We start from the raw sequence: 27,932 nt of genomic DNA on the forward strand, positions 1-27,932 counted from the left end.
GTCCAGGGGAGCGTGGAGACAGCTGAGAGCACGACCTGCCCGGCACACCTGGGAAGGTAGGAGAAGTTCAGACCTCCTGGGGTCCCCCAGTGGCGGCACGAAGTGGTGGGTAGGGGTTGGGGAGGCCCTGTCTGGCTCCACTGCTCTGGGCTGGGCACTCCAAATGTGGGACAGGGACTTCGTGCGGGTGGGAAACGGCTGCTTGGTGGGCTCAAAGGCACACGTCATGCCTGCTGCAGTGGGAGAAGGAGAGTCCAAGGAGATGGGAGGGGCGAGGTGGGAGAGAGTGCCACAGCATGGATGGTGTTGTGTCTTGTGAGGAAACAGACCCATTGGTCTCTCGCTCAGGCTGTCTGTCCCATCTTGGAGAAAAACCCAAGGAAGGGACATTTCCAAACACAGCCCCGTCCTTGGGAAGGCATCTCTCAGCCTAACTTCCTGCAGAGTCTGAACTGGCCTTCTCCTGCAGTGGGAACCCTCATAGGCGTGTGTGCTTCAAATACCGGGACATTTGCTGTAGTAGGTCTGGAAGAGTCCTGCAGAAGGCGAAGAGCCAGGATGCATCTTGCGAGGCTCGATGTCCCAGTGCCTGCTTTGTCCTCATGCTGCATGCATGGGTGTACAGCTGTGTGCCAGCACGGCCTGCAAGCAGCGACGCACACGTTCATGCACGTACATGCAGAGGCACAGGCAGATGTGTATGCACACAGGCACACGCGCACATAACTCACTTTTTCCACAGATGTGGGCCTGTCTGACTGAACTCTGGTTTTGCGTGTGCACGGAGAGGAAGGAGAAGGTGTTGTGTTCTCAGCACTCTAAATTGACTACCGTCAATAGAGTTCAATTATGGCCTTAGTCTGGCCCCAGGTCCCAGGTTCTCTATCATCTAAAAGAGTTTGAGGAGGAGGAGGTGCTTGGAGAGGGAAAGAGGTGCCTACAAAACCTGCCGTGGAAAGCAGTTAATTCATGAGAGTTGCAATAAGCTCAGCTGTGATAAAGGACAACCATGCAAGCAACAGCTGTGCACAGCAAACCAGTGTCCATGCAGAGTAGAACTCTGGTGACCAGGATCGCTCTGCACCGTCTATAATAATATGTGTTTTCATTGGATGGAAGAGACAAGCAGGCAAGAAAAGAGGTAGCATGCTTTCATGCCCTTAGAAGTGGTGCAGGGCTGCAGCTCGGGGACACAGTGTTATTTTCGTTTTAGCCTAGCTTCCATTTATCTGAGGAGCTTCGGGGTTGTGTTGGAATGGTGAGAGAGGTGTGTCTGCTGTTACCTGGCAGTGCAGGCAGTTGTATGCTGAGGAAAAAGTAATGCTCATTGTGTGGTTCTAGGGAGAACTACACGTCAGGGGAAACAGTGAAAATGTTATACCAGAGTGTGGTGTAATGGCACCGGAGTAGGATCAGGGCTCAGGATGGCAGATACTTAGCCACTCTTCCTCAGTTCAGGCAATTGCAATGTTCTGAACAACTGAAACTTAACCACCAAACCTTTCAGGATTGGACTTCTTTCAGTTTTATGAATAAGTGGTACACTTTGGGGCTGCTTTACGGGCCCCATTTGGCATACCTGGATGAAGAAGAGTTGTTTTCTAAAATCTGTGTCAGAGAGGGGGATGGTAAAGGCCCAAGGCTGCATGCAGTTACCCTCCAAATTATACCATACTGTATCAGGCCTTTTCTTGAAGTCATACATGTTCTCTAGTCAGTAAGGATCCAAGGAAAGGAATTGAGCAGTGGGTCCAGGCGAACCTCATGAGGTTCAACAAATCCGAATGGAAGATCTTGCACCTGGGTTGAGGCAGTCCCCATTACCAATGCAATCTAGGGGATGAAAGCATTGAGAGCAGCCCTGACAAAAAAGACCTGGGGGTGCTGATGGATGGCAGCTGGGCATGAGCCAGCACTGTGCCCTCTCAGCACAGAGTGCCAACCGTGCCCTGGGCCGCACCAAAAGATTCCACGGCCAGCAGGGCAAGGGAGGGCATCCCATCCCCCTGCTCTGAGCTGGTGAGGCAACACCTGGAGTGATGCATCCATACAGGCAGTGCTGAGCACAGGAGAGATGTAGAGCTGTTGGAGCACATCCAGAGGAGGGCCACGAAAGCGATCCACGGGATGGAACAGCTCTCCTACGAGGACAGGCGGAGAGCTGGGGCTGCGTGGAGAAGAGAAGGCTGTGGTCTGACCTGAGGGCAGACTTCAGTATTTAAATAGGAACGACAGGAAAGGAGGGGACAGACTCTTGAGCCAGGTCTGTGGTGATAGGGCAAGGGAGGAAAGGGCTTTAAGCTGAAAGAGGGCAGGTTTAGGTTGGATAGGAGGAAAAAGTTCTTTGCAGTGAGGGTGGTGGTACACTGGAACAAGATGCCCAGAAATGTGGTTGGTGTCCCGTCCCTGGAGACTTTCAAGGTGAGGCTGGACCAGGCTCTGAGCAACCTGGTGGAGCTGTGTGTGTCCCTGTGCACTGCAGGGGAGTTGGACCAGATGGCCTTTGAAGGTCCCCTCTGACTCTTAAGGGTTCTGTGACTGAAAGAAAGAGAGTTTGGCATATGCGTTGCTGTCTCATCAGGTCATGTCTCTGTAGAGGACCCTTTTATGTGCAGAATCTCTGTTTTCAGTTTGTCTTAGCACACAGAAGTAGTTCTCAGTATTATTTTGCCCTAGTGACTGTATATGCCACTGCACACTGTTATTGAATGTGTTGAGACTGACAAGCTGAAATACTTTCTCAATAACAACAAGGAAAATGCCGACGTAATTAATTTCTCTTCTCCTTTGCCCTTCCACTGTCACGTAGGAAGATCCCCTGCACCTTCTGAAGGAATGATTCATTTTGATTCCACAGCAATTAATATCGTCAGGGATCCTTTGCACTTACTGATGGGGTTACAGAGGTGAGCGGGAGTCCAGAAGGCACTGAGAGGTGCTGAGCAGGTTCCCAGTTCTGCTCTGGCACATGCTGGTAGCACACAGTGTATTTACTACTCACCTGTGACATTTTGTTTGTTATACTAGTTCAGAAGGTGAACTAGAACATGTATATAATGTGGAAGATAAAGTTGCTATCACTAGAAGTTCAGTGAGTGAACTGAAGCTGTTGATTATGAGGTGACTGTGACTCCAGATGAAATTAAATCCCGAAGCTACAGCAAGCAAACACAGCATTTCTTAAAATGGTAACTGATTCATATAAAACCATCTAGAGTAAAGAGTGGGATCACGTTTGCTCAGATGATTTGACGTAGCGCTGTTAGTAGGGGCTGTTGGACGACCAGAAGTGGAAGCCTGGAGTTGCATACTCAGGACATTGTGATCGGAATAACAGATTTCCCATTCTTATCTTCCAAACAGAAACTTCAACAGTAATGCAGGCCTTGAGCCCACAACCTTGAGAACTTTAGAATGAAAATACAGAGGGACTTCAGCCAGAAATACAGAAGGGAATACTGAAGGAGGGATGTGGTGTCGCATCCTTTGCCGTAGCTCCTGTAAAATTTCCATGACTTAATGTTATTTCTAAGCCAGGAAATTCTGGGGTACTCTTGAAATCTGGAAGTGCTGCGTGCATATCGCTATGAGATCTGTTCAAGAAGCATTTAGATGAGGTGCTAAGGGATTTGATTTAGTAGTTGGGTAGGGATAGTGATAGGAGGGTGGTTGGACTAGATGATCTTGTAGGTCCTTTCCAACCTTAGGAACCTATGAGATTGGTGAGTGAGAGGCATTAAGGTGAGAGCTCCTTTCTCGGTGGAAGTCCGCTCCTTGGTAGAGAAGGTCGGCGTGTGCAGGAGTAGCTCCTGGAAAGGACGAGCAGAGCTGTCACCATTCATAGTGTGCTGCAGCAGGATTGGAAAGCGCTTCCCATCAATCCCTTACCCAGTGCAGAACTGAAGAACCAAAGACATCTTAAACCATATTCCAGCAGACACATCCACTCCCACTCTTCTGCCTTGTACATTTCCTTGAGAGCAAGCCAACATTTTCCGTGTCTTGTTACCATGCCAGCCCAAGTGGTTTGACATAGGCATCACTGTCCTCTCCTAAAACAGACTGTCATGCAATGTTAGGAGCCTGTTCTTCTGTTTTATCAAGCCAAACGTACCTTTTTCAGTCATTTGTTTCTAAGCTTTGGAGGTTCGGGACTGCTCACCACAAAGAGGTGCAAATGTGTAATTTAACATGAGCCAGCTGTGGCCCATTCACTTCTGCCTTTGGGATCACAGTTGAAAAGTCACTGCTTTATTCACCAGGATGTGTCCTTGATGACGCTTAAAATCGTTGTGATTCACTTCTTCATTGGAATTTGGCCTTCCCTCAAATGCCGATAGGGTGGAGGGGCTGTGTGGCAGCGTTTGGAGTCTAGCAGCCACAAGTCAATTAATTTGAGTTGAGCCCTCCTCTTGATGGTACCAGGCAGCACAAGACAAGGTGTTTAAGCCCAGTAAGTTGTGTGTGTACTTGCATATAAGTGTGGGGTCTCGGGCACAGACCATTCTCTAGCACCCCTTTCCAAGCAGTATGAACACAGCCATTGCTTGCTGTCAGGCAGTTCCCTCTACTCATGCATGGAGCACTGTGGAGGCCTCAGCTTTTGGGAGTGTCCTGAAGCAGAGAAGCAGGTCCGGCCAGGGAAGTCATCACCTGACAGAGGCAGGCTGGGAACTCGCTGTGCAGGCAGAACACGTAACAACAAGCGCTGGAGTCAGCACTGGGAAGGCAGATAAAGCCAGCCTGAGGTGCTGAGGCATCACTGGGGCTGGCATTACGCAGCAGCGGGTGGAAAGGGAGCATCGAGCCAGTTTCCTTTTGCTTAGCTGGAGAAACACAGTCAGTCCATCTTTGTTCAGTTTGGATTCACACCTGACAGTTTCTTCATTCAGGAGAAAGCAGAATGCAGGTCTTTTGGGGTTGTTGTTTAAATGTAGGGCTTTGTGGACTCGTAGTGATCCTCCATTCACCTCTTCTGAGGCCAGAGTTTCACACTGCTCTTCTGGAAACAAAGTTCATTGAAATAGAACATAATGTCAGAAGCCATCAAAGGATGTAGAGGCCAACCAGCTCTACGTATGCAGATTCTATTCTTAGTTTTAGTCTAGAGGTAAAAGGAAAACTTCTGTGTCTGTCTTCTTCAGCTATTTGTGCCTTCTCCTCCTAGGATTAAAAGTGTCATTATGACTGAACGTTTTTCTCTGCAGAGATGCTTGTAGGCTGTGACTGCATCACCCTGCACTGTTTTTGCTATGAAGTGGGCAGCGTTCTCTGGTCTGATAGCATCAGCAGATAACACAACAGAGTGCTTGTGATAAGTACCAAACTAACGCAGTTGCTCCCAATTACACCCATGTGAACAGAGCCAGACCTCGGGCCAAGCCAGAGCATGTTTCTGTAGGAGACCCCCTCCTCAAAACAGCTCCAGGCAACTGTGCATGAGGGGCTGTGCGCTCCTTCCTCCCCTCCTGTTTCTCCCATGCCAGTGTGTTTTGGCTGAGAAGAGAAGTGCTCACCCACAGAGGTGTGCTGGCACAGGAGCAGCTGACCCGATGCCTTTGGGAAGGGCCAGGCAGATGGGTGGGGGAGACCTTCACTGCCCAGATGAGATCCTGTCACTCACTGACCCATTTCGTCTGCTTTCATCTCACACTTGTGAGGTTTTCAGCAGGCTGCTTCGTGCTTTCCTTCATCCGCTGCCCCTGAGCATGGGAGGAGTAACTCATAAGCAGCTACAAAGTCTGCCTTCTCCTTCAGCTCCTTCCTGTACAAAAACATCGACCCTGCATTAACATGCTAAGCAGCGACTTCTGAGGAGCAGCACCTTGAATATTTGCTTCTGTATATTGCCCTCTCCCATCCCTGTCTGTGTTCATTATTGTCTCATGTACCGAAAGGAGGAATTTCTTGGGGAAGAACTCGTGTTCATAGTTTTGGTTTATTCATTGCCTCGTATGGTATGGTTCTAATTCATGACTGCTGTTGTGGATACGTAAAAATACATCCGAATGGTTTTGAGAAGTGGTTATTGAGGAGGGCAGAGAGCTGCGTAAAATGCCAAGAAATGCTGGCTGGCTGTGAGAACGAGGGGGGAGAGGACACCGCGAATGATGGCTGTGAAATGCCACCGCTGTGTGACAGCACAGGGAGCGGGAGAAATGGGAGCCAGGGTGGTGACTGGTCAATGATAGATGAGAGCAACTCCAGAACCTGTGTAAAAACAAATCCACAGCTATTTCCTCTTGTTCCGTGTGCTCTTCATGGTGGGGCATGGCATTCCCAATAGGACTTCTGAGCTGTCTCGTGCAAGTTACTCTTCCTTTTCTTTAGGTGTTGTGATAGTCCTCCTGTTCCAAAACTCCATCACAGGTTTGTTTTTCTTACCTCCCTGTCGAAGCTGGCTGCAGCACAGTGCTCATAAGCCGCTTCATTTCACAGCAGATAATATGTACAGTGCTGAATCTGCACACCTCCCTGTTCCTTTGCACCCCTTAGATATCTTTCCCTTTCATCTTTTTCCCGTGTTTAATGTGGTCTAGATGCTGAGAGCTTCTTAAGCGAGGACCAGTTTAACGGTTGCTCATGGTCCTCATGTCCCAGCAGTGGGATTCTGACTCCCAGGCAGAACCTTTTACTGGCAGTGAGCATTGAACCAAACCAGCATGGCTGCTTGCCTGTCTCTGCTTGGGATGCAAGAAAGTTAATTGCTTCTTGCCAGGGTGGTTCAGTGATGGAAGAACTGAAAGGAAATTAAAAATAAAAAATAAAAGTAGGGTGCTCATTACTCCATGGTAGTCTGAAATCAAATGGAATGTTACAAAAGAAACAGAATGTGAAGAGTTACTCTGTGCTGGTGGGGCCTCACATCAACTGCTGTGTACAGTTTTGGGTGCCACGACATAAGAAAGACATGAAGATATTAGAGTGCATCCACATGAAGGCTGCGGAGATGCTCAGGGCCCGGAGGGGGAGATGTCTGGGGAGCAGCTGAGCTCCCTTGGTCTGTTTGGCCCAGAAGGTGGCTGAGCAGTGACCCATTGCGTCCACAGCTTCCTCTCAAAGAGGCAAGCACTGATCTCCGCTCTCTGGTCACAGCAACAGGGTCAGGGTGAGTGTTAGGAAAAGGTTCTACACCAGAGGGCAGTGGGCACGGAGCAGCTCCCCAGTGCAGTGGGTGTGCCTCTGAGGTGCCAGAGCTCAGGGAGCAGTGGGACACCGCTCTCAGACATTGGGTTTGGGGTTTTGAGTGGTCCCACGTGGGGCCAGGCATCAGACTGAATGATCCTCGTGGTTATGATTCTGTGATTAAGCGCTGTAAATAGAGCTATATTTCACTCTCATCTGGAGCTCCAATCCCACGATTTCTAAAAGCGATATGGGAGAAGTGAATCATGCAGAGACTGGACTAGAGGATTGTCAGAGGCACGGGACTACTTCCACACAAGAAGCAGTGGAATAAGGTGGTGTTCTCCATCCAGAAATGTGATGGCTGAGTTGACGTGTTGACCATGAGGTTCAGTAGGTACTGATTTTCCTATTCATAGCAAAAAAAGAGCAGGCAGCATGTTCAAAAGCAAAAGGGACCATTTATAGCAGAGCTGTAGAACTTCCTGCCTCAGGCCGTTGTAGATACTGAAATTATACATGGATTCAGGGAAACTGTGTGAGTTTATGATAGCAAAATCCTTTGCAGTGGTCTACAGTCAGTAAAGCAGATCTGGCTCAGGACATTTGTGTGCCTCAAGAAACTACAAGTGAGTTAGAGAAACTGGTGAAGCATCACAAATGCTCGTCCTGTCTCTGTGTTTTCCAGATGATTGACCCTCAGATCCTTTTGGAAATGGGATTCTGGGCCACCATCACATGGGACCTGATCCCGTACAATGGGTTTCCTGTTCTGTTCTCCTTTGGTCATCCAATTTCAGAAACATACAGTGAAGAGAAGATTTGGACAGTGGGAATGAATTTTGGATACTGAGTGTTTTGGGACTCTCTGTTTAGAGAATCTGGAAAGTAAAGAGCTGTGGTGCTAAGGAGCACCATGCACAGGAGTGTATTGTATGGAATGGGATTGGGAGAACCTATTATCTTTATGAAGGATTGTGATCTAAATCAACATCATTCATGTGAGGAAGAGTCATCATAGCAATTTAATGAGAGAAAATTGCTTGACATGTGTTATTTCAAATGCAGCTTCAGATTAAGGACATGGCCACCCACTGCAACACCGTATACTGAGGCGTGTCCCCAGAGAGCAGCTATTTCGTGGCAGCTGCCCACGTGGATATACTCCTGCCCTATAGTTCCCCGTGGTAAATGCAGGGTACTACAGTTCACACACATTGAAGAGGTAATTACCTTTCATTCATTACAAGGAAAGTGCATGGCGGGTACTGTCATATTTCTACAGATGTAGCTTACTTCACACTGGTTGCATAATGAGTCCGTACTCTACTAATTATTAGCGAGATGAGCATGCTAAAATCATTTCAGTATGTAAAAGTGGGTTAAGATAAGATCTCTCACAAAGCTTTCTGAAAGCAAGTGATAATAAATATTGAAATGATTGAATCCAGAGAGAAATGTGTGTAACTCTGGATTGAAACGTGACTATCGCAGCTGAAAAGACAGAATAATGGAGATGAAACCATGTGCTGCTGGTGAAAGGCCACTCACACAAAGGGGAAACAGTACTATGTGCCCTTTGGGATTGGAGTGAACAGTCAGTTTTGGTTGGTGATAGTGTATTTGCTATAAGACCAGACTTTTCCGAGTAATCTGAATAACTGCGTTCTGAAATATGACTAGAAATCCTATGTTATGTTACAGGTTTTCTGTTAGGTTCTGTCCATCAGTGAAGTGGAGGTATGAACACTCACTGTTCCCAGACATTCCAGCAATTGAGTCTGCCAGGGAGGTGGTGGAGTCACCGACCCTGCAGGCGTTCAGGGAGCGTAGAGATGTTGTGTTGAGGGATGGGGTCAGAGAGAGCTATCAGTGATGGGTGCATGGTTGGGCCTGATGAGCTCGGGGGTCATTTCCAACCCTGGGGATTCTCAGGTTGTATAAATGCCATGCGAGAGAAAACAATTGTGGGTTTGTTTTTACACAGGTTCTGGAGTTGCTCCCCTCAGAAGTCGCTGCTTGGCATGTTAATGCAGGGCCCATATGTAGCTAATCATTAAGTAGTCGTGGTAAATTTCAGTGGTAGCACAGCGTTTTAGGAAATGGTAAAAATCAGTAAGTGCAACATCATGATCTGTTGAAATGTATTTTATGATGAAAAGCAATGTATTGAGGTCCAGACTGAAGTTGGGTATTTAGTCCTCTTGCTGTGATGCGTAGCATAAGACAAAGGCACGCGTGGGACACTTCTCCCCGTCCCGCTATGGTGATGCAAAGACAAATGACATTTTTAGAGGAATTCCAGAGAACTCGTAATGAAAAGCCACAAACGCTGGGAGACAGTGAACAAACCCCACCAACAGAGCAGCTGTTCAATTGTTTATCATGCATATCGTGCAGAAAGCTCAGAAGTGATTTAACTATCCTGTTTTGCTAATGGAGGCATTGGAATGGTTCAAATTGGAAGCTGAAGGTGAATTTGACTTTGAAATAAGATTCGTTGTCACTGAGGGGAAGTATACGATGGCTGAAGTAGCCTGCTAAGATATTCTTAAAATAAACCCTATCAAATCCATGTGTTTAAACACAGCGGCTGTGAGGATCATTTCCATGGGTGCGTGCAGGATTGGTTTGCTCTTTGTTGCCCTCTGTATCTGCACTTCCATCCTCATCCTCTCTGCTCTCCTGGTTTCTACCAGTCAGGATTGCTGTAGAACAGGGTTGTGTGCTGCATGCCGGTCGTGACTATTGCTTCTCCACTGAGATACCGAAATAAAAGTGATGCACTTCTTGTATGGAGGTCTTGCCTGAAAGACTTGGCAAGTAGTTTTCCTCATGGCGCAGATAGATGGCTGTGTTCAGGGCTTTTCATCCTCCTTTGGTACTGACAGCCACAGCTACAGATAGAGTGAGACAGTGTCATGCTGATTCGCAGTATTCAAGGCTGGCATTCAATGGCTGGCAGTAGTGCTGAGCTAATAGTTTGGAGTACCACAGAAGAGAATTTAATAGTCCCCCTTCGTGTACTCTTCATTAAAAAGAAGTTGGGATACTGGGCAGCAAGCATTTCAGAGTTAGAATGCACGCTTTAAATTACCAGGAAGCTTTGTTTCAAAGGAGTAGAGCTCGTTAGATAGGTTTTGTATTTATAACAGGTACTCAAAAATGTCAGTGATGCGTTTTATCTCTATTCCATATTTTGATCAGTAAAATAAAACCACTAATATCAAAGCTTTTGGATGCTTGGTTTGTGGGAAGGTCAGCAGAAATAGCAGGCATGCATACAGAGCACCTCGGATCACTTGATAAACCGGTGCATCAGAACGAGTCCTTACGTGTACTAATGAAGATCCCATTTCATTGATAAAAAAAGGAGATTGTATCCCCAAATCTCTTCGAAAACTGATGGGTGTCAGGGGAACCGGTGAGGTGAAGTTCAAGGGAGGGTAATACCCACAGACTAAAATCAGGAGCAGGGAAGCAGTTTGACCTTGAGCAGCGGTTTGCTAAGCAGGCCACAAAGCCATTGGCACTCTTGGCTGCCTGGACGCAGCAGGCTTCAGCCCGCTGTGTGCCAGCACCCCGGATCCTTTTCTGCCGGGCAACTTTCAGCCTCGCTCGGCCAAGCGTGAGAGGCTGTATTAGATGATTCTCATTGCGTATGCAGTCTGTGTTATTGACTTACAAGGGCAACATGAAACCATTGTTTGGCATTTAGTTGATGAATCTGAATGTTGGGGAACAATTCTGTTTCCAAAACTGACATGTTCAGTGTCATTTTAGGAGCCCTGGGCTGTCTGAGACACAGCAGATGTGGCACAGAGCCCTGGGGGAGACTCGTGCCTCTCCTGGCCAGCAGCTGGAAGCCAGGAGAGGCCGTAGGACATCCAGGTGGCATTAAGCACCTGTGTTCAGATACGGATTGCTCCCCATGTTACAGTTTGTTTGCATTTTATTTTTGTTCAGCTGATCCAGCACTGAAGGGCTAGGAGCTGGGAAGGCGTTGGGGTTTTTCCTCCTACTGCCTGCCACATCTGCTTGGGTATTTCTAAAACATCAGGGGTTGTGGAGCAATTGAATGAGTAGTATGTGCCAGAATGCTGAACAGCCTGAAAGAAATACTTGGGTCCCATGCTGCTGTGTTCTGCTCCTAAAATCGCATTTGGAGCAGTTGCCCGGTCGCGTTGGCAGGATGAAACTGGGCTCCTTTGCTTTCTTGTGCAGTGTAGGGGCAGTATTCTTACTGCAATTTATTTTTTCCTGATAAAGTTGGAGCTGCTGAATGTATGAAGGACGTTGGTAGCGTGCTTGAGCATTCCTGCTCCCTTCTGATACTTCATTGTAGATAGTTATTGCTCTGGGGCTGAGGGTCTTTCTTCAGAGCTTGGCAGTGAATGGAGGGATGGGCAGTGGCGTTTTTGAAGCCATCGTTTGTCACGTGTCCCCTGATCACAGCCACAGGAGCTGCAGGAACGGATGCCATCTCTTCTCTGTAGATGTGTGCTTCAGTTCCTGAGCCATAACTGCAGTACAGAACATCACAGTACCCACTGTAAATGACCGTGACCTCAAGAGCAATAGAGTGGTGCCACACCATTATTCTTTTTAGCTTTTTTTTTTTTTTCATTAGATACACCCGGATTACATCATTAAAATCTGTAAACCCTGCCTAGCAGATGGGGCAAAGTGAAGCTCCTGGTTTGAGTAAATAAACATATCAGTAAGCAGAGTTCTGAGTAACAGTAGTTACAGGCATCCACACACATTGGGTCCATTACTTTCAGTTGGTGACTTAATTTCTTCATCAGTTATAGTGGTCAGAACAGAATAGAAACAGAAAGAAACAGAAACAGAAATAAATAGAAATAATAGAAATAGAAAAACAGAGTAGTTCAGGTGGAAGGGAGCTGCAAAGCTCAAATCCATTGGTTGGATCTCTACTGAGGGCATTGTGCAAATGCATCTGGAGCCGCGGGGCTGCAGCTGGCTCACCAGAGATCTGCTGCAGTGATCCACCACCCTCACAGCAAAGACATTTTTCCTCATGTCCACTCTGAACGACCCATGGCACTGTGTTGTGCCGTTCCCACAGTCAGCTGCTCAGCAGAGGCCAACACCTCCCTCTCCATTTCCCCTGCTCAGGTTGCTGTGGGGAGCAATGAGATCTCCTCTCAGCCTTCCTTTCTCCAGGCTGCGCGATCCCAGTGTCCTCTGCCTCTCTTCACAGGACACGGCTTCTAGTCCCATCTCCAGGTTTGTCACCCTCCTTGGGACACTGCCAAGTATCTTAATATCCTTTCTTACAAAGAAAGAGATAGTAGGAAAAAGATGAAGTACCTTGGCAATTTCACTCTGAAAAACCAGTGTTAGCCATAAGTAGCATGTTATCATTTTCATCTAATTTGTAGGGGAATTAGTCATCAAATGCTGGCTGGTTGGACCTAGAACAAGAGACAGAGGAGGAGTTGGTAGCCTGACAGCACCAAGGCTGATCCAGTGCCTCAGAGTTCTGCAAGCTTCCCAGCAGCCCAGTCATACTTCGTCAGAATGCAGTGAGAGCCCAGATGACGAATTCTTTAAGGAGCAGCAGTGTGCCTGCAAACACAGCAGGTACACAGAGCCCAGAAGCACTGCTGGTGCTGCTGCTGCTGGCTGAGCTGCCACCTGTAGCACATTCTGCTCAGGAGGTACCAAAGTCGCTTTTGTAAGATCTTGTTGACTTGAGATCAACTCGTGCTTGCTGTGATCACGTTTGAAGCAAGGTAATATCTGCAGTTGCAGATAGCTCCTCTGCTGCTTACATTGACAGGAAAGTCGTTCGAAAGAGTGCTGAGAGCACACTGGTCATTCTGTGCATCTTTTGCCATGCGAAGCATGGCGTATATTCGTTGTAGATCAGCAGCACGTGGGAAGCTGGATAGACTTTGTTGTGGTGGTCCCGATACTCAGTGGTCCTGAGGTATTTTTCCACAGAAATTACACTTTTTAGGGCTTAGAAATGTTTAATGCAAATACTCAGTATTGATTGTATACACAGAGACAAAGCAGCATTCTTCACGCAAACCTTTATGTTGCTGCTGCTCAGGGAACCAGAATGCCAGCCAACTCTGCAGCATGAAGAAAGCAGGCACAGCACATCGTGTCGCCTCACACTCACTTAAACCTTTTCCCAACCATAAGAAATGCTGCTAACTAGAAGGCACTCAGGTAGCTCTAAGGAAGGCCGCTGTATAGAAGATCACCACATTATCACTCAGCTCTCTGCTTCCAAGAGCAAATCCCTGCCTGCACAGTATCCCTTTGGCCTGGAAGTCAGCTGCCCATACGCTTGACACATAGAAAGATCTGGATTTGCTCGAGGTTTTTCTCCTTGTGTACAGAAGCTTCAGTCCTTTCACATTCTCACTGGGCCCAGAGGTCATGGTAGCACTTCCTTACAGATGTACACACAGGCAGTTGCTCTCGAGGCGGATTATACACTCTCAGTCTGTGTCAGTCTGTTTTCCACTTTGCACAAACACGAGATACAAACACTTGCTCCACATCCGATATCCCAGCAGTTGCAGTGCCCGTGCAGCAGCGCCCCATCCTTCTGAGTGCCTTCTGGGCAGCTCCCAAGAACTGCTCTACTGCTTTCCATCTCGAGTCCTATTCAGGATGTTACTTTTCTCCTAAGTTTTTGAAATAAAATTCCTGCCTAGGTATTGTGTCAGCTGCTTTGAAATAGACGTGCTTCTGTAGGATTGATTTGCGAGGAGGGGATTGGGGAAGCAGTGTCCATCCTGCAGTGAGCACAGGTCAGGTTCATGACCGCTTGAAGAACATCCACAAGTCTGTGGGTCCTGATGAGACATATCCCAAAGTGCTGAAGGAACCCATGTGGTTGCCAAATCACTCCCAATGGGATTTCACAAGTCATGTCAGCCAGGGGAAGTCCCCGGTGAACAGATAAAAGGAAACATCACTCCCTCTGTAAGGGTAAAAAGGATGACCCTGGGAACTGCCAACCTGTCAGCCTCATCTCTGTGCTGGGAAAGCTCACAAAGCAGATCCTCCTGGACGCTGTGCTAAGGCACACAGAAGGCAGGGAGATGCTATGGTGAAGCTGTGCTGGTTCTTCCAAGGACAAACCCTGCTTGACCAACCCGGTGGCCTTCTTATGATGGTGTCACTGCATCAGTGGATGAGGAAAGAGACGCTGACATCATCTGTCCGGACTTCAGAAAGCCCTCTGACACGGTACCCAGCCACATCCTTCTCTCCAAACTGGAGAAAGACACGGATCTGATGGGAGGACTGTTAGAGGGATGAAGAGCTGGCTGCAGGATGAGCTCAGGACGAGCCCAGAGAGCGGCGGTCAGTGGCTCCGTGTCTGGATGGAGATCTGTGACGAGTGGTGTGCCCCAGGGGTCGGTGCTGGGGCTGACACTCATTAATATCTTCATCAGTGACACTGACAGGGGGCTCGAGTGCCCCTCAGCAGTTTGCTGCAGACACCACGCTGTGGGGTGTGGTGACAGCAGAGGGACGGGATGCCATCCACAGGGACCTGGACAGGCTGAGCTGTGGGCCCGGGGGAACCTGACGAGGTTCAACAAACCCAAGTGCAGGGTCTTCTCAGAAAGGGTGGTCTTGCTGTGGCACAGCTGCCCAGAGAGGTGGTGGAGTCACTGTCCCTGGAGGTGTTCAGAAACCGAGATGAGCTGGGGACATGGTCGGTGGGCACAGTTGGGGTTGGATGTGGTGAATGTAGAGGTCTTTTCCAACCTTAATGATTCTGTGGTTCTAAAAATGAGCTCATTTTGGAGTTTCCTCACACTCAGATTCTGGGTAATTTGTGACTTCTGGGGGGAAGGAGCTATTTTTTACGACTCTCCTGCCTCGGCAACAGCGTAATGGTCAAACGCACAGCATCTCCTACATCCCTCGTGGGGGTCTGTCCCTCTGCTGTAGATGTAGATAGGCTCATAGTGGCAGACACATAACTTCTGCTCTTTTTTCTTCACAGTTCTCAGCTTTGTGCCTCTGCTTTCAAAAAGATTAACCCCAGCTGGAGGGAACGAGGAGTTGCATGACAGAGGAATGGCGCGCTCAGCGGGCAGCAGGAGCTCTCCGAGCTGGGTTTGATGGTGCTTCCTCAGCACCGCCTTCTGAGAAGGATCCGGCCAAGAGAGGACGCCGCTGTCTCCCTCCCCACTTCTCACCCTGTGAGCCAAAGAAGGTGACGGTGCAGATTTTCCGGCCTCCTTACTCAGTCTCAGGAGCAGTGACGCTCCGGAGTGCGGTGCGATCCGGTTCAGGTGTTTGCTGCAGCCCTCTGGCTCTGTTTTCCCAGGTAAAGGTGACGTGGGGAACCGCCTCCGTTCTGCCCCAGCCCCAGCCCTGCCCCACTGCGCTGCTCTATGGGCCCAGCTCTGCTCATCTCCGTGCTGCTCATCCTGCGGTTGGGGCATCCTCGCCATGCCGCTGGTGGGGATTTGCTCTGTGCTGAGCTGCGGGAGGGCAGATGGCCCAGTAAGTGTCCCAGTGGCCCCAGTAAGTGTGCCAATGGCCCCAATAAGTGTCCCAGGCTGTGCTGACAAACCTGCTCGCCTCCTGCCCTCCAGCCGCGCCGCACCCTCGGCCCAGCCCACAGCGCCCAGCCAAGCAGACAGCCCATGGGTTTCCCAGCCTAAGCTGACACTCCTTAAAGCACAGGCAGGGAAACGAGAGCTCCCAGCACAGATGCACAGAGGCAACGCCCTCTGGGACGGCTGTTCACGGGGTGCCAGTGTCCTTCCCTGTTCCGTCTCATGAGCCGCCTTCCCAGTGGCACTCACAGAGCAGTGTCCCATCTCAGCTGTGATCTCTGTATTCCATCACGTAGGAATTCTTCGAGCTCTGAGTTTGCCTTAAGCCAGTGGCTGAAAGAAAAACATAAATATGATTTTGCTTTTTCATAGCTGTACTTCTTTAGTTGTTCTCTTGTCCTTGCTTGCTCGTGAATGTACTGACAGCTGCAAAGCCTGGGGTGACCGACGCTGCTTCCTCCATTGCAAACACATTCCCACTGAGCCTTCCTTTGTTTCCTGCCCTAACTCTCCAGCCACAAGTTGTTAGATAGTGGAAAAGGGTTCTGACAAAGCATTTTCTGTCTCTCCTGCTCATAGGTGCCAGCTTGGGCATGAGCTGTTGCACACCAGAGATCCAAAGGCCCAGCAAATCTCGGTGCCCACCACTATAGCTGCTGCGAAGTTGCCACAGGCAGTTCTCTCTTTGTATCCATCTTTCTGTACTCTTTCTCCCCTTCCCAGGCCACAGCTGTTCAGCTAACTTCCCCTTCCTCCAGGTGCTGCCTCCTGTCTCCTGCTGCCATTGCCACCTCCGCAGCTCCAGCACCACCAGTTCAACCACTGCAGCACCGGTGTTGAAACCACACCTACAGCCGAACTGTACCATCACAGTTCATCCTCACCTGGTTCTGTTACCCTGCCCAGCAAGCCCAGTTCCCCTGCTCCTGGAGCAGGACGCATAGGTGTCCAGTCTGGGTCCAGCAGCACTTCTCAGCTTGAGATTCATGTGGGGATACTGCTGCGATACCCACAACCCTCACCAGGGAGATTGACTTCGTTGGTGAGAGGCACAAGAGCTAATGCTGGTGGCTCAGGATTGGCGTGGGGATGGATCCATCTGGTTTTTCATTCTACAGTTTAGTCAAAAGTGGGATTTCTTCATGCCGCTGGGAAAAGAGCTGTCTAAAACTATTTCTTTCATTAGTAAGTTCTTGACTCAGAGATGCTTGGTCTTAGTCAGCAGTCACGAACTCGAAATCCTGGTGAAATATCAGTTGCTGTGGAATGAGAGTCACAGGTTTAGGCAGATCCGTGTGGTCTGTGTGCATTTCAGTACAGCTGGATGCTGTGCTGAAGTGAAAGCAGAGCTCTTCATTGCAAGGTGCATCGATGCTGGAAGTGACAGAAGAGTCAAAATGAGATGAGAAGCAGTGCCATATCTCAGTCTGGTACTTTCTTACCAAGCATGGCAAGCATGGATGCATTGGGAAAAGCTGTGATACTTTTGAGATCTCGTGTGGTCCACAGTGATACCTACTGTGGCCTTTGGAGGACTTTCTTTCCATCTGTGGCGGTGTCCATTTGCTTTTTGAACATTTGCAGTACTTTGATATCTAAAACATCCCTTGGGAAGGCGTTCTGCACAGTAAGGACAGCTGGTAAAGCCTTCCTGATGTCCAGTTTGAATCCACTCTCTATTGGTTTCATATGAAAACGGTTTAGTTTGAGCAGTGGAGAAGAAAACAGATGTATGTCCCTGCTCAGATTTTGTAGACCTCTTCTTTGGGCTGGAGAATTGCTCATAGCATTCATAAGAGTCTTTCTGAGATGTGAGGATAAGGCTTTCATGTTTGCAGTATGTCCAGGTTTCCTGTGTTCTTTAATAAATAATGTTTAAGATCAGCTGACATTTTCCCTTTAAATATCCACTTTTACCTTCTTGATTTCTAACAGTATTGAAATACGAATCAATAGAATACAGAACTCAGGTTGCTCGGGCACTTTATGAACGTTTTATTCTCTTTGCCACTGTTACTGTCAAGTCAGTATCATGAGGCCCTTCTGTTTTGTCTTCCTTGTTTGTTTTTGCAGTCACTGTTCAGAGCAAACTAGCGTTGTCGGGCGTTTGGCATCTGCGTGGCTGTTAATCCCCTTTATGGGTGATGTCTGAACAGGTTGAACAGCATGGACTCCAGCACAGCCCATGGGATTCCTGTGAAGCACTGGAACTCCACGGGACACGGAGTTTAAGGCGTTAAATTCTGGCAGAATGGTGTTACTAAGAACTGTGTACCACTGAAGCAAAGAATGTCGAATAAGAAGAAAAATGAGGGTGATGCTGCATGAAGTTCTCGTGCTTTCATTACTTGGGCGCTGTGGTCTGGGTCAGGAAGTGTGTGAAAGCAGGAAAGGCCTTTCAGCTCAGGAGATGAACTCTGGGAGCATTTCATTAAAATGAGCAGCCAGAGGCACTTCCAGGGTGGTTAAGAGCAGATACACAGGTGACTTGAGCACACCAGCAGAGAAGAATTTGGTGGTTTCCATCTTATTCCAAGAGAAAAGAAAATGAGAGTGAGAATCAGTCTGGAAGGATCGAGTCAGACGATGCAGACTACAGATAGGTAACGTGTAGACAGTATAGATGATGATCTGGAGAAGTGCTTCACACAGGGATCTGCTCAATACAGTCACTGTACCTGCAGTGGGACCATATTCTTTCCTCTTGTGCCACGCAGACCTACCAAGAGTTACAGTGAGCTTAAGAGTGGGGTGTTCTCTGATCTGTGCTGTGCAGGTTGTCAGGTGGAGAAGTCCTTCTCTAGCCTTAATGGCAGTGATAGAGTGGTCCTGAAGCCTTTTTTCCTCCCTCCACAGCCATGACAATCATTGCTGCTTTGGGACATATCCTCTGTACTGAATGGTGTGAAAATAGGAGCTACTTCCACCCTTGTACTCAGTGTCTGTACTAAGGCAGCTTTACATGAGCAGTCAAGGAGTGCCGTGCTCCTTTTTTCATACCCGTGAGGACACTGCGGATGTGTCAGTGATGGCCCCAGGAGCACTGCTGTTAGGGGAGGGCAGGAAGCCCAAGAGCTGCGGGGCTGTTTGCAGATCAGCTCAATGCCACTGCGTGAGCTGTATTTCTGCCATGATAAGCTTCGTTCGAAATCTGGTTCAAATCAACTTTGTCTTGAGTCTCAAGTGACAGCTTCCCCACAGGCGAGTCATTGTAAACACCAAATAAACGTCCTTTCCCAGTCTTAACACTACGAATCTATGAATCTATGAGTCTGGAGCAGCCGTCAGGTCCCTTGCTCTTATTTCTCCGTGGGTCTCATGAGCACATCAGAGCACAAAACAGAATGGTGCCCACGTCCGTGCCTGCATCGCACCCTCTACTTCTATTTGTACACTGAGGTGATGTTAAAATGCAGCTTCCGAGGATTCAGTGCGGGCATTCGGAGACGTGCGTGTGTGTTTGCACTGACTGCTACGTGAGGCATGGGAACTGGTTTATTTTTATTTATTTTGCACTTGGAAATGAGCTTTGGTGGCATTCGGATCATAACCAGCATTGTTCTTCAGAGAAAAAAAAAAGGATTAAAATGAAAGACATATTTTAGCTTAGCTGTGAGTGGCCTCTGGCCCAGATTTCCTGTTATTTTGCCCCCAAACATTTAACTGTATTAAATTCCTTAAGCCATTACCACCTTTAATTATGAATAAGATTTCTGATAATCCCAGATACATGGGCATATTGCAGGAAGAGCTCTTTGAGACTGGTCCTGCTCAGAAGGACTTTGGGGTCCTGGTAGATGAAGGGTGTACCTGCAGCCTGCGAGGACCCTAATGTCCCAGGCAGCAGTAGATGAGGGGCGATCAGTGGAGCGAGGGAGGGGATTGTGCCTCTCCAATCTGCCTTTGTGGGCCCCCTCTGGAGTATTGCATCCGGGTCTGGGGTCCCCAGTATGGGAAAGATGCTGAGCTTTTGGAGATGGTCAAAAATGAGGGCCACAAAGATGCTCAGAGGGTTGGAGCACCTCTACTATGAGCACAGGCTGAAGGAGCTGGGCCCATTCAGTCTGGGGAAGAGAAGGGAGACCTCATCGTGGCCTTCCAGTGTGTAAAAGGAGGTTTTGAACAGGAAGAAAATTAACTTTTTACATGAGTAGATAACGATAAGATGAGGGGGGATGGTTTTAAACAGGAGGGAAGATTTAGATTAGAGGCTGAGGACGTTTTTCTCTGGGAAGGTGTTGCAGTGCTGGCACAGGCTGCCTGGAGGCTGAGGGTGCCCTGTCCCTGCAGGTGCTCATGCTCCCACTCAGGACGGGGCCCTGGGCAGCCTGCTGCAGTGCTTGATGTAGCAGTTGGCAGTTCTGCCTGTGATAGCACGCTTGGAACTCACTGACCCTTGAGGTCCCTTCCAACTGAAGGGACTCAGTAATTGTCCCACATTCTTTCTTCTCTCTTGATTTTGCCATCGTCACCCCTCAGCTTTCCCCATTTATTAGGATGGGTATGTCACCAAAGCTGCCGCCGCTCTCACTGTTGCCTGTTCTTTCCTTGCAGCTCTCCCTCCCCTCATGGCTCGCCGATCCCAGAGCTCCTCACAGGGGGACAATCCACTGGACCCTAACTACCTTCCCCCCCATTACAAGGAGTATTACCGCTTGGCTCTGGATATACTTACTGAAGAGGGCAAAGAAAGTTACGAGCGCTTCCTGGCAGAGGAAGCAGCCCCCGATTTTCTCTGCAGTTCAGAGGTGGATCACATCCTCCAGAACCTCCAGAAACCCCAGTATGCCAATCAGGAAGGCAGCACGGACACGGCAGGCGACAATGACATGGACGGATCCTCCGGGACGTACTGGCCCATGAACTCAGACCTCGCCGTTCCCGAGCTCGACCTGGGCTGGCCGATGGTCTTTGGGTTCAGGGGGACAGAAGTAACAACCCTTGTGCAACCGCCGCCCCCTGACAACCCCAGCATTAAGGAAGAGGCACGGAGGATGATTCGAGCTGCTCAGCAGGTGAGACGTGAACCCGTCTGCAGAGAGAGGAGATGTAAGTCAGTGTGTGAAAGGATGTGCCACATCCTCTGCTCATTTCCTTAATTTTGCCCTGAGGACCTGGCAGAGAGTAAGTTTGGTGCTAAAGCTGTTGTGTGCTTAATCAAAGCTAATCTATGCTCTCTGAACTCAAGAAAAACTGTGTACAGCCATGATAAAGTATACCAAGAGTTCAGAGAATCACAGAGTAGCTGAGGTTAAGGAGGGGACCTAACTGGTCAGCCTCACTCCTCAAGGCAGAGTCCATTTGCGAAGGTCACGGAGGACATTCCCTTGAGTATCTCCAAGGGTGGAGGCCGCCGTCTTTCTGAGTGAGCTGTTCACAATCTGTAGTCACCCCTGCAGTATAAGTTTTTCTTCTGTATAAGTGCAACAGCCCGTATTCCAGTTCGTGTCCACTGTGCTTTGTCTTTTCAGTGGGTAACACTGAGATGGGTTTGGCTCCATCTTCCTCACTCCTTCCCACCAGGTATTGTTGTACTTGTTGAGAGCTGGGAAGGACAGGGAGGTGCTGCAGGGCTTTGAACTGTGCCATCATCTCAGGTGGATGCACAGAGGGATGAGGGCTTTCCCTTCAGATCAGACCACCCCGGTTCCCTCAGCTGACACTCATACGCTTTGTTTTCTGGAGCTGCTCTAAAAGCTGCCACGAAAGGCAGCTCCAAAAGGTCTCAGCAGCATTTAGGGGCAGCTCTACAGTGACTGACTCAACATTGGCCAGGAATTTGATGAAAAATGACACATGCAGGAGGGAGTGAGGAGAAGGCAGTGGCTGGGCAACTCAGTCATACCTACCAGTGTGGTCCTGGGGCCAAGAAATGCCCACTGTGTCTGCTGGATTAATGAGTAGGGGAATGATCCGTGGCAGTGAGGATCTTCCCTCACTTCACACCCCCATGTATACAACACACAGCACACGTGTCGGACAATAAATCCGTTTCCAGTTCTGGAGCCCATTAAATAGGGAGTTGAAACGGAACCAGTTCAACAGCACAACTCTGGAATGTGCTGGGGGAGCATGAGGGCTCAGGCCTGCAGGCGCGGGCCCCTGGACAGTCCCCTGTGTTGTTTCCCCAGGTGGTAGCCATAGTCATGGACATTTTCACCGACGTGGATCTGCTGTTCGAGGTGCTGGATGCTGCTGCTCGCAGGGTCCCCGTCTACATCCTGCTCGATGAAATGAACGCGCAGCTTTTCCTCGACACGGCCACCAAGTGCAGAGTCAATCTGAACTACGTGGAGGTGAGCAAACCAGAGGCTGACCCCTACCCGCCCTTTCCCATGCTGAGTGGGATGCATCTTGGGACATGTTGGGCTGTTCTTACCATAGAAACCCAAGAAAGGGGAAATGTGGGCCAGAATCTGGAGAAATAGATGTGAAGCCAGGAGACCCCACACAGTGCAGGCCTGAAGGCAGAGGACGCACTGATATGAGGGGCTGCATCCATCTGCGGTACTGCATCCAGGTCTGGGGCCACCAGCACAGGAAGGACACAGAGCTCTTGGTCCAGAGGAGGGCCGCTAAAATGAACAGAGGGCTGGAGCACCTCTCCTGCGAGGAAAGGTGGAGGGAAATGGGCTGGTTCTGCTTGGAGAAGGCTCCTGGAAGACCTTGTTGTGGCCTTCCAGGACCTAAAGGGGAATGGCTGCTGACACGGGTTGTTAGAAGCAGGACAAGAGGGAATTGTTCCAAGCTAAGACAGTGGAGATTGAGGTTGGATGTGAGGAGGAAGTTTGTCACGCCAAGAGCACTATGGGTCTCTATGGGGTCATTATGGGGCTATGGATGCCCCATCCCTGGAGGCACTCAAGCCAAGGCTGCAGGTGGCTCTGGGCAGTCTGGTTTTTGGTTGGCAACCCTGCCCACAGCACAGGGGTTGGAACGAGATGTCCTCGCAGGTCTTTTTCAGCCCGGGCCATTCTGTGACTCTGTGATTATCCACTGCACGCAGACAGGAGAGCTGGTGCTGGAGCATAAGGATGGTGGCGGGTGGGACACGAAGGGGAAAAACAAGGGTCAGGGGAAGTAACAGCTCTGTGTGCTTTGCAGTTCCTCAGGGTCAGAACGGTTTCCGGCCCCACGTACTACTGCCGCACGGGGATGTCCTTCAAAGGGCACGTGAAGGAGAAGTTCCTCCTGGTGGACTGCATGGTGGTGCTGAGTGGCAACTACAGGTGAGCAGCACTGCGCCGGCACTCAGCCCAGTGTCAGTGAACAAAAAGTTCTGTTTGCTAGAAACAGTTTGAGCCTCTCCAAGCAAGGGAGTGTTAAACCTAACTCAAAAAATTGGAACCAAGCCACACAGTCCAACCCAGAACGCTTAAAAGACATCAGAGAGTCGGCATTTTACACTGCAAGAGCAAACCCAATGGATGGAGGAGCAATGTTTCCTTTGTTAATGACTGCTCTGCTCATGTTGTGCCTGACTGCATCAACCAGGAGTGTCCACCATGACCCATTTGTTGCTGGCAGGAACACCTGCGTGACGTCCCCACTCATAACCAATGGTCACTGTCATCTGTTCACATCCCCCACTGCGGTCCCAGAAATGGTATCAGAAGGGAAAGTAAATGGAAACTGATATTGTGGTGATGTTAGAAAGTCAGAAAGCAGAACAGAGCAGAACAGATCTGAAAGAATAGAACAGAACAAAACAGAGCAGAACAGAACAGAGCAGAGCAGAACAGACCAGAGAAGAACAGAGCAGAGCAGAGCACAACAAAGCAGAGCACAACAGAACAGAACAGAACTGAAAGAACAGAACAGAGCAAAACAGCAGAACAGAATAGAGTAGGGCACAACAGAGCAGAACAAAATAGAGCAGAACAGAGCAGAATAGATTAGAACAGATTAGAACAGAGCAGAGCAGAATTTGGAAGGCACCTTCAAACATCACCTATTCCAACAGCTAGGACACTTCAGGGCCAACCAATCCTTGATGAATACTGCTGAGGACTCTGTTTCTTAAGGACCTTGTGCAGCGTACCTGATGACTCCTTGGACTGAGGGAAGGCTGATGAGCTTTAAGTCTATAGTTGATCCCTTTGCTCTTTTTACAGATGAGCACAAGATTGTAGTAATATAAAAAAAGCAAAACAACAAAAAAAAAATGTTACAACACAAAGTAAATGCAAGAACATTTACTTGAGGTTAACAATACAGATCATCATCAGCTCTCGTGCTATTGTTAGAACTGATTATTATTTAAGAACAGAAGTCATTTGTTGCCTGGTAAAGCCCTCTGCCGAGCTCTGATTCACAATAGCTCCGTTACAGTGAAGCTTGGAAAGCAATAGTGTGTAATGCTTGAGCAGCACCTAAAATCAGGATAAATTTCTTCAGACAAGCGGATGGTTAAACGGGGAGTGGTGCAGCTGGATGATTTGTTGCTAACACTGTCTTCACTCCTTTTTCTCTGCAGTTTCATGTGGTCCTTCGAGAAGATCCACAGAAGCATCGCGCACATCTTCCAGGGCGAGCTGGTGTCCAGCTTCGATGAAGAGTTCCGAATCCTGTTCGCGCAGTCTGAACCTCTCGTTCCTCCAGCCAACGTCCTGGCGAAGGTGGAGAACCCGTTTGCCATGGCCCCCTTCAGTAACAACATGCCCTTCTTTCCTAAAAAGTCACCGCTCATGTTCCAGAGGGATGACAGCCTCTTCCCATCCTTCATGGACAGAGTGGATCCTGACAGGTACTTCCTGTCAAACTTCAGGCGGGACGACATGTTACGCCACACAGTGGAGGGCTCGGCCATGCGCATGTACAAGAAGGTGGAGATGGACAACGCTCAACTGGATCCTGTCAGGGGCTTCCTCCGCTCCAAGCAGTTGGAGTTGGATGCTTTTAAGAGACACAGTTTTGCCGAGGGAACGTTTGAGAACTTTGCTTCCTCCAAGCAGTACGCCAGGCAGATGTTCATGAACAACATGGACGAATTTAAAATCCAATCCAGCCACTTCCAGAAGGATCAGTTCTACCAGTACCAGTTTGAGCACCCCAACCTCCCCGGCAGACCCCAGGGGTTCTTTGACAGAATCCGTGGCGGTAGGCCGGGATTCAATGAGCTGGAAGAGGGAGGACCTCTTCCCTATGTGGAGGGACACAGGTACCCTGAGCTGGAACCCAGTTTTCCCCAGGAGGGTTTCCCCTTGAGGCTGGATTACGTTCCTTCGAACTCTTCCAGGGAGGTGAGGCATGGCTCTGATCAGCTGAACCCCGCGGGCAACGGCCCCATGGGAATGATGATGAGAAGGCAGAATATCGGGCAGAAATTTATGTGCCAGACTTCTCCTACACAGAAACAAAGCTTGGAACAGCGCCTGTTCTTCCAAGACAAGGATGAGGAGCAGGACCAGGACAAGAACACCCAGGAAAATAGGACGGGTTTACGGAACTGGAGGATTTCTTCATACCTTAGCGCGTATCAGTCAGAACCGGAAGAGGGGCTCCCGATGCCCATGGAATCGGAAGCGTATAATGACATTCTCGGGGATGCCCTCACAAAGCACTCCACCGACCTCATCCCAGCGTTCAAATCCCCCGTGGCTTTCAACAGCAAGTCTCTGGGTGTTGAAAACGCCAAAGAATTTGCCGATGCGGAGAGAGCAGGTGAAGAAACGCCTACGATGAAACAGGACGCCTTCCGGTCCAGAATAAACCCTTTGATCCAGAGGAGCTCGAGGCTCAGGTCCTCCCTGATCTTCAATGCCGCTAAGTTGGATCAGCCCAACGCAACGGTGGAGAAGGTTCAGGTGATCCATAAGGAGCAGGCATCCAACGAACTGACGAAAGACGGCGAGACCATAAAGACGGCTGCCTCGTCCAAAGTGGCCGAGCTGTTAGAGAAGTACAAAGCCGTGGGCAAAGACGCCGAGCGAGCCACGCTCACCCACACCAAAGCCGTTTCCAGCTTCCTCCAGGAAGAATCGCAGAGCGCGGAGAAGAAATGTACCAAATCTGTGCAGTATAAGATCCTGGAGAGCAGAGTGCTGGAGGCCAAGGACTCATGCGGTACCTACAGAGCACACGGGGAGACCGACAGAGCCTTTGGGATGGCTGCGTCCACCCCTCCGCTCATGGATACGTTGATGAAAGATCCCCTAGCGCATCTGGGCGCCAAAGTGGACAAACTGTCGTCTCGCTTTTACCCTATGGAGAGCAAAGCCGCGCTTCCGGAAAAGGAAAGCCTGATATTTGTGGGGGATACTCAGAAATTGGCTCTCCCAGAAAAGAAGGACAGAGTGACGTTCAGGGAGGACACTGAGAAATCGGTCGGTGCAGAACTGACGAAAGCCCAGGTGAGAACGAGCGCCGCGTTGGGGCTTGAAAACCCCCCCAGAGGCCACGGATCCGACGGCTCCCTCCACAAACCTGAGGAGGACTGCTCGAAACAGGAGCAAAACCCTATGGAGTTCTTCAGGAAGGGGTCCCTGCGTCTGAAGCACCTCCTGAACCCGAAGGGCGAGAAGAAAGCAGACGAGGAACCCAACCCCGAGGCGATGGGGAAATGCGACAGGCAGCCCACGGCTATCAAAAGGTCCTCTGTGGGGGACTGTCAGGAGATGGGGGAGGAGGAAAAAACCCACAAATTCACGGCACCGCTTCCTCCCAAAAGCACTCAGCCGACGCCGGGGAGGTTTCCCTCATCCACAGCCAACATTCTGTACAGCAGCAACCTCCGCGACGACACCAAGGTGATCCTGGAGCAGATCTCCGCCAACAGTCAGAAGAACAGAGCCGAGCTGGCCAAGCAGCTGCCATCCACCAGCAACCCCGACCTGTCCAAGTCCACCGCGAGCCTGGAGAGGAAGGGCGACAAGGACAGGGGCTGCAACATCCACAGGTCCGAGAGCTTCGGCAGTCAGAAACGGAGCCTCCAGCGGCAGCCGTCCGAGGACAGGGACACCCTGCTGAAAAAGATGGAGAACATGCGGAAGGAGAAGAGGGTCTACAGCAGATTCGAGGTGTTCTGCAAAAAGGACGAGCACGCCAGCCCGGGCGAGGAGGACTACGACGCCGACGCCAAAGATAAGAAGGTAGGGAAGTTCCAAATGCCCAAAATCCTGGGGACCTTCAAGAGCAAAAAGTGATGGCGGAGGTACTGCTGAGTTCCATCTCATCGCTGACTGTCAAAGGCAGACGAGGCGGGAACACCGTTACAAAGGCCGTGCACAATCGGAGGTTACGTAGCGAGCGGGGTCTGCTCAGCATTGGACACCTACGCACGGTTTGCCCTGCAGAGTCGTGTGGGAACAGGAAACCTTACCACACTATATTTAAAATAAAGTTATTCGATTACCAAGATGCTCAGAGCACAGAGGTAACGGCATCTGTCTGTGGTACGGCCCGGGGCTCTTTCCAGTGGGTAAGAAAAGGGGTCCCACTTCCAGTAAGGAGAGGAACAAAGCACAGAAATCAGTGCTTGAGTTTCACCAAGGAAAGGAGATGCATTTTGGATTGCAGTTGTTCCTCGGGTACAGACGTTGCTTCTTTGTGTGTAGTGACTCAGCTCACACGGCAGATGATCTTTTGGAGGGGTGACAGGAGAGGAGCAGAAGGAGCTTTTTCCTGCGGGTCTGACTGCAGTCCGGTTTAGCAGAAAATGCCATTTAGGTTTTGCTGTTCTATAATCCTATTGCTTAAGGATTACTGTTTTCGTACGTACAGCAGAAGTGTTGCAGTGCAGACCGAGCTGAGATCGCAGCTGCGGGGCCGTGGAAGGGGAAAGCACTGACGAAGGAGGTGCTCTTGGAACCGCTTCTCAGCCGAGTCCAGAATTCACGCAGTCGTAGTGAAGCAGAGATTTCTGTTGCCCCAATTCATTAGCGGAGAACGGGTCTGAAACTCCCTGTGGGGGGGAAGGGCTGTCAGCGTGTCTTCCCGGTTCGGTTCGGGATCGGAAGCGCTTTATGTCACTGCTGCCTTCCAGGAGCTCGGCCTCGAGCTTCGGCACACACCGCTCAGCACAGCCCACGCCCACCCATGGGTCCGTGCTCTTGGATTCCCTTCTGTACAGGACAGCAGATACAGAGGCCCAGAGGCATTGGGGTCAGGGTTACGGTTAAGTGTTAGGGTCATGGTTAGGGTTATGGTCACAGGGTTACAGTTTTGGTTAGGGTTATGGTTAGTTTAGGGTTAGCAGTGGGGTAAGAGAGTTAGGTGTTAGGGTTATGGTTACAGTCA

At 49.7% G+C, this 27,932-nt stretch overlaps 1 protein-coding gene across 2 annotated transcripts; it reads left to right on the forward strand.

The window, feature by feature from the left end:
* On the forward strand, positions 1-27,053 carry FAM83H (family with sequence similarity 83 member H). 2 transcript variants are annotated; one of them, XM_065751503.1, is made up of 5 exons: positions 1-56; positions 20,250-20,710; positions 21,827-21,991; positions 22,800-22,924; positions 24,172-27,053. In XM_065751503.1, the coding sequence occupies exons 2-5, from the start codon at positions 20,264-20,266 to the stop codon at positions 26,837-26,839; spliced, it is 3,405 nt and encodes a 1,134-aa protein (XP_065607575.1). In that variant the 5' UTR covers positions 1-56; positions 20,250-20,263; the 3' UTR covers positions 26,840-27,053. The 2 variants fall into 2 exon arrangements, with proteins under 2 accessions (XP_065607575.1, XP_065607574.1); XM_065751502.1 differs by lacking the exon at positions 1-56 and adding an exon at positions 15,210-15,460.
* Positions 27,054-27,932: the final 879 nt, after the last annotated feature.

This window comes from Cyrtonyx montezumae, unplaced genomic scaffold (genome assembly GCF_038088225.1).
Source record: "Cyrtonyx montezumae isolate F1298 unplaced genomic scaffold, pur_monq_1.0 scaffold_74, whole genome shotgun sequence".
Lineage (NCBI taxonomy): Eukaryota > Metazoa > Chordata > Aves > Galliformes > Odontophoridae > Cyrtonyx > Cyrtonyx montezumae.

Coding starts and splice junctions, on each gene's coding strand:
- FAM83H (XM_065751503.1), top strand. CDS start 20,264: ATGGCTCGCCGATCCCAGAGCTCCTCACAGGGGGACAATCCACTGGAC. Junction 20,711..21,826: donor TGATTCGAGCTGCTCAGCAG/GTGAGACGTGAA, acceptor TTGTTTCCCCAG/GTGGTAGCCATAGTCATGGA. Junction 22,925..24,171: donor GTGCTGAGTGGCAACTACAG/GTGAGCAGCACT, acceptor TTTTCTCTGCAG/TTTCATGTGGTCCTTCGAGA.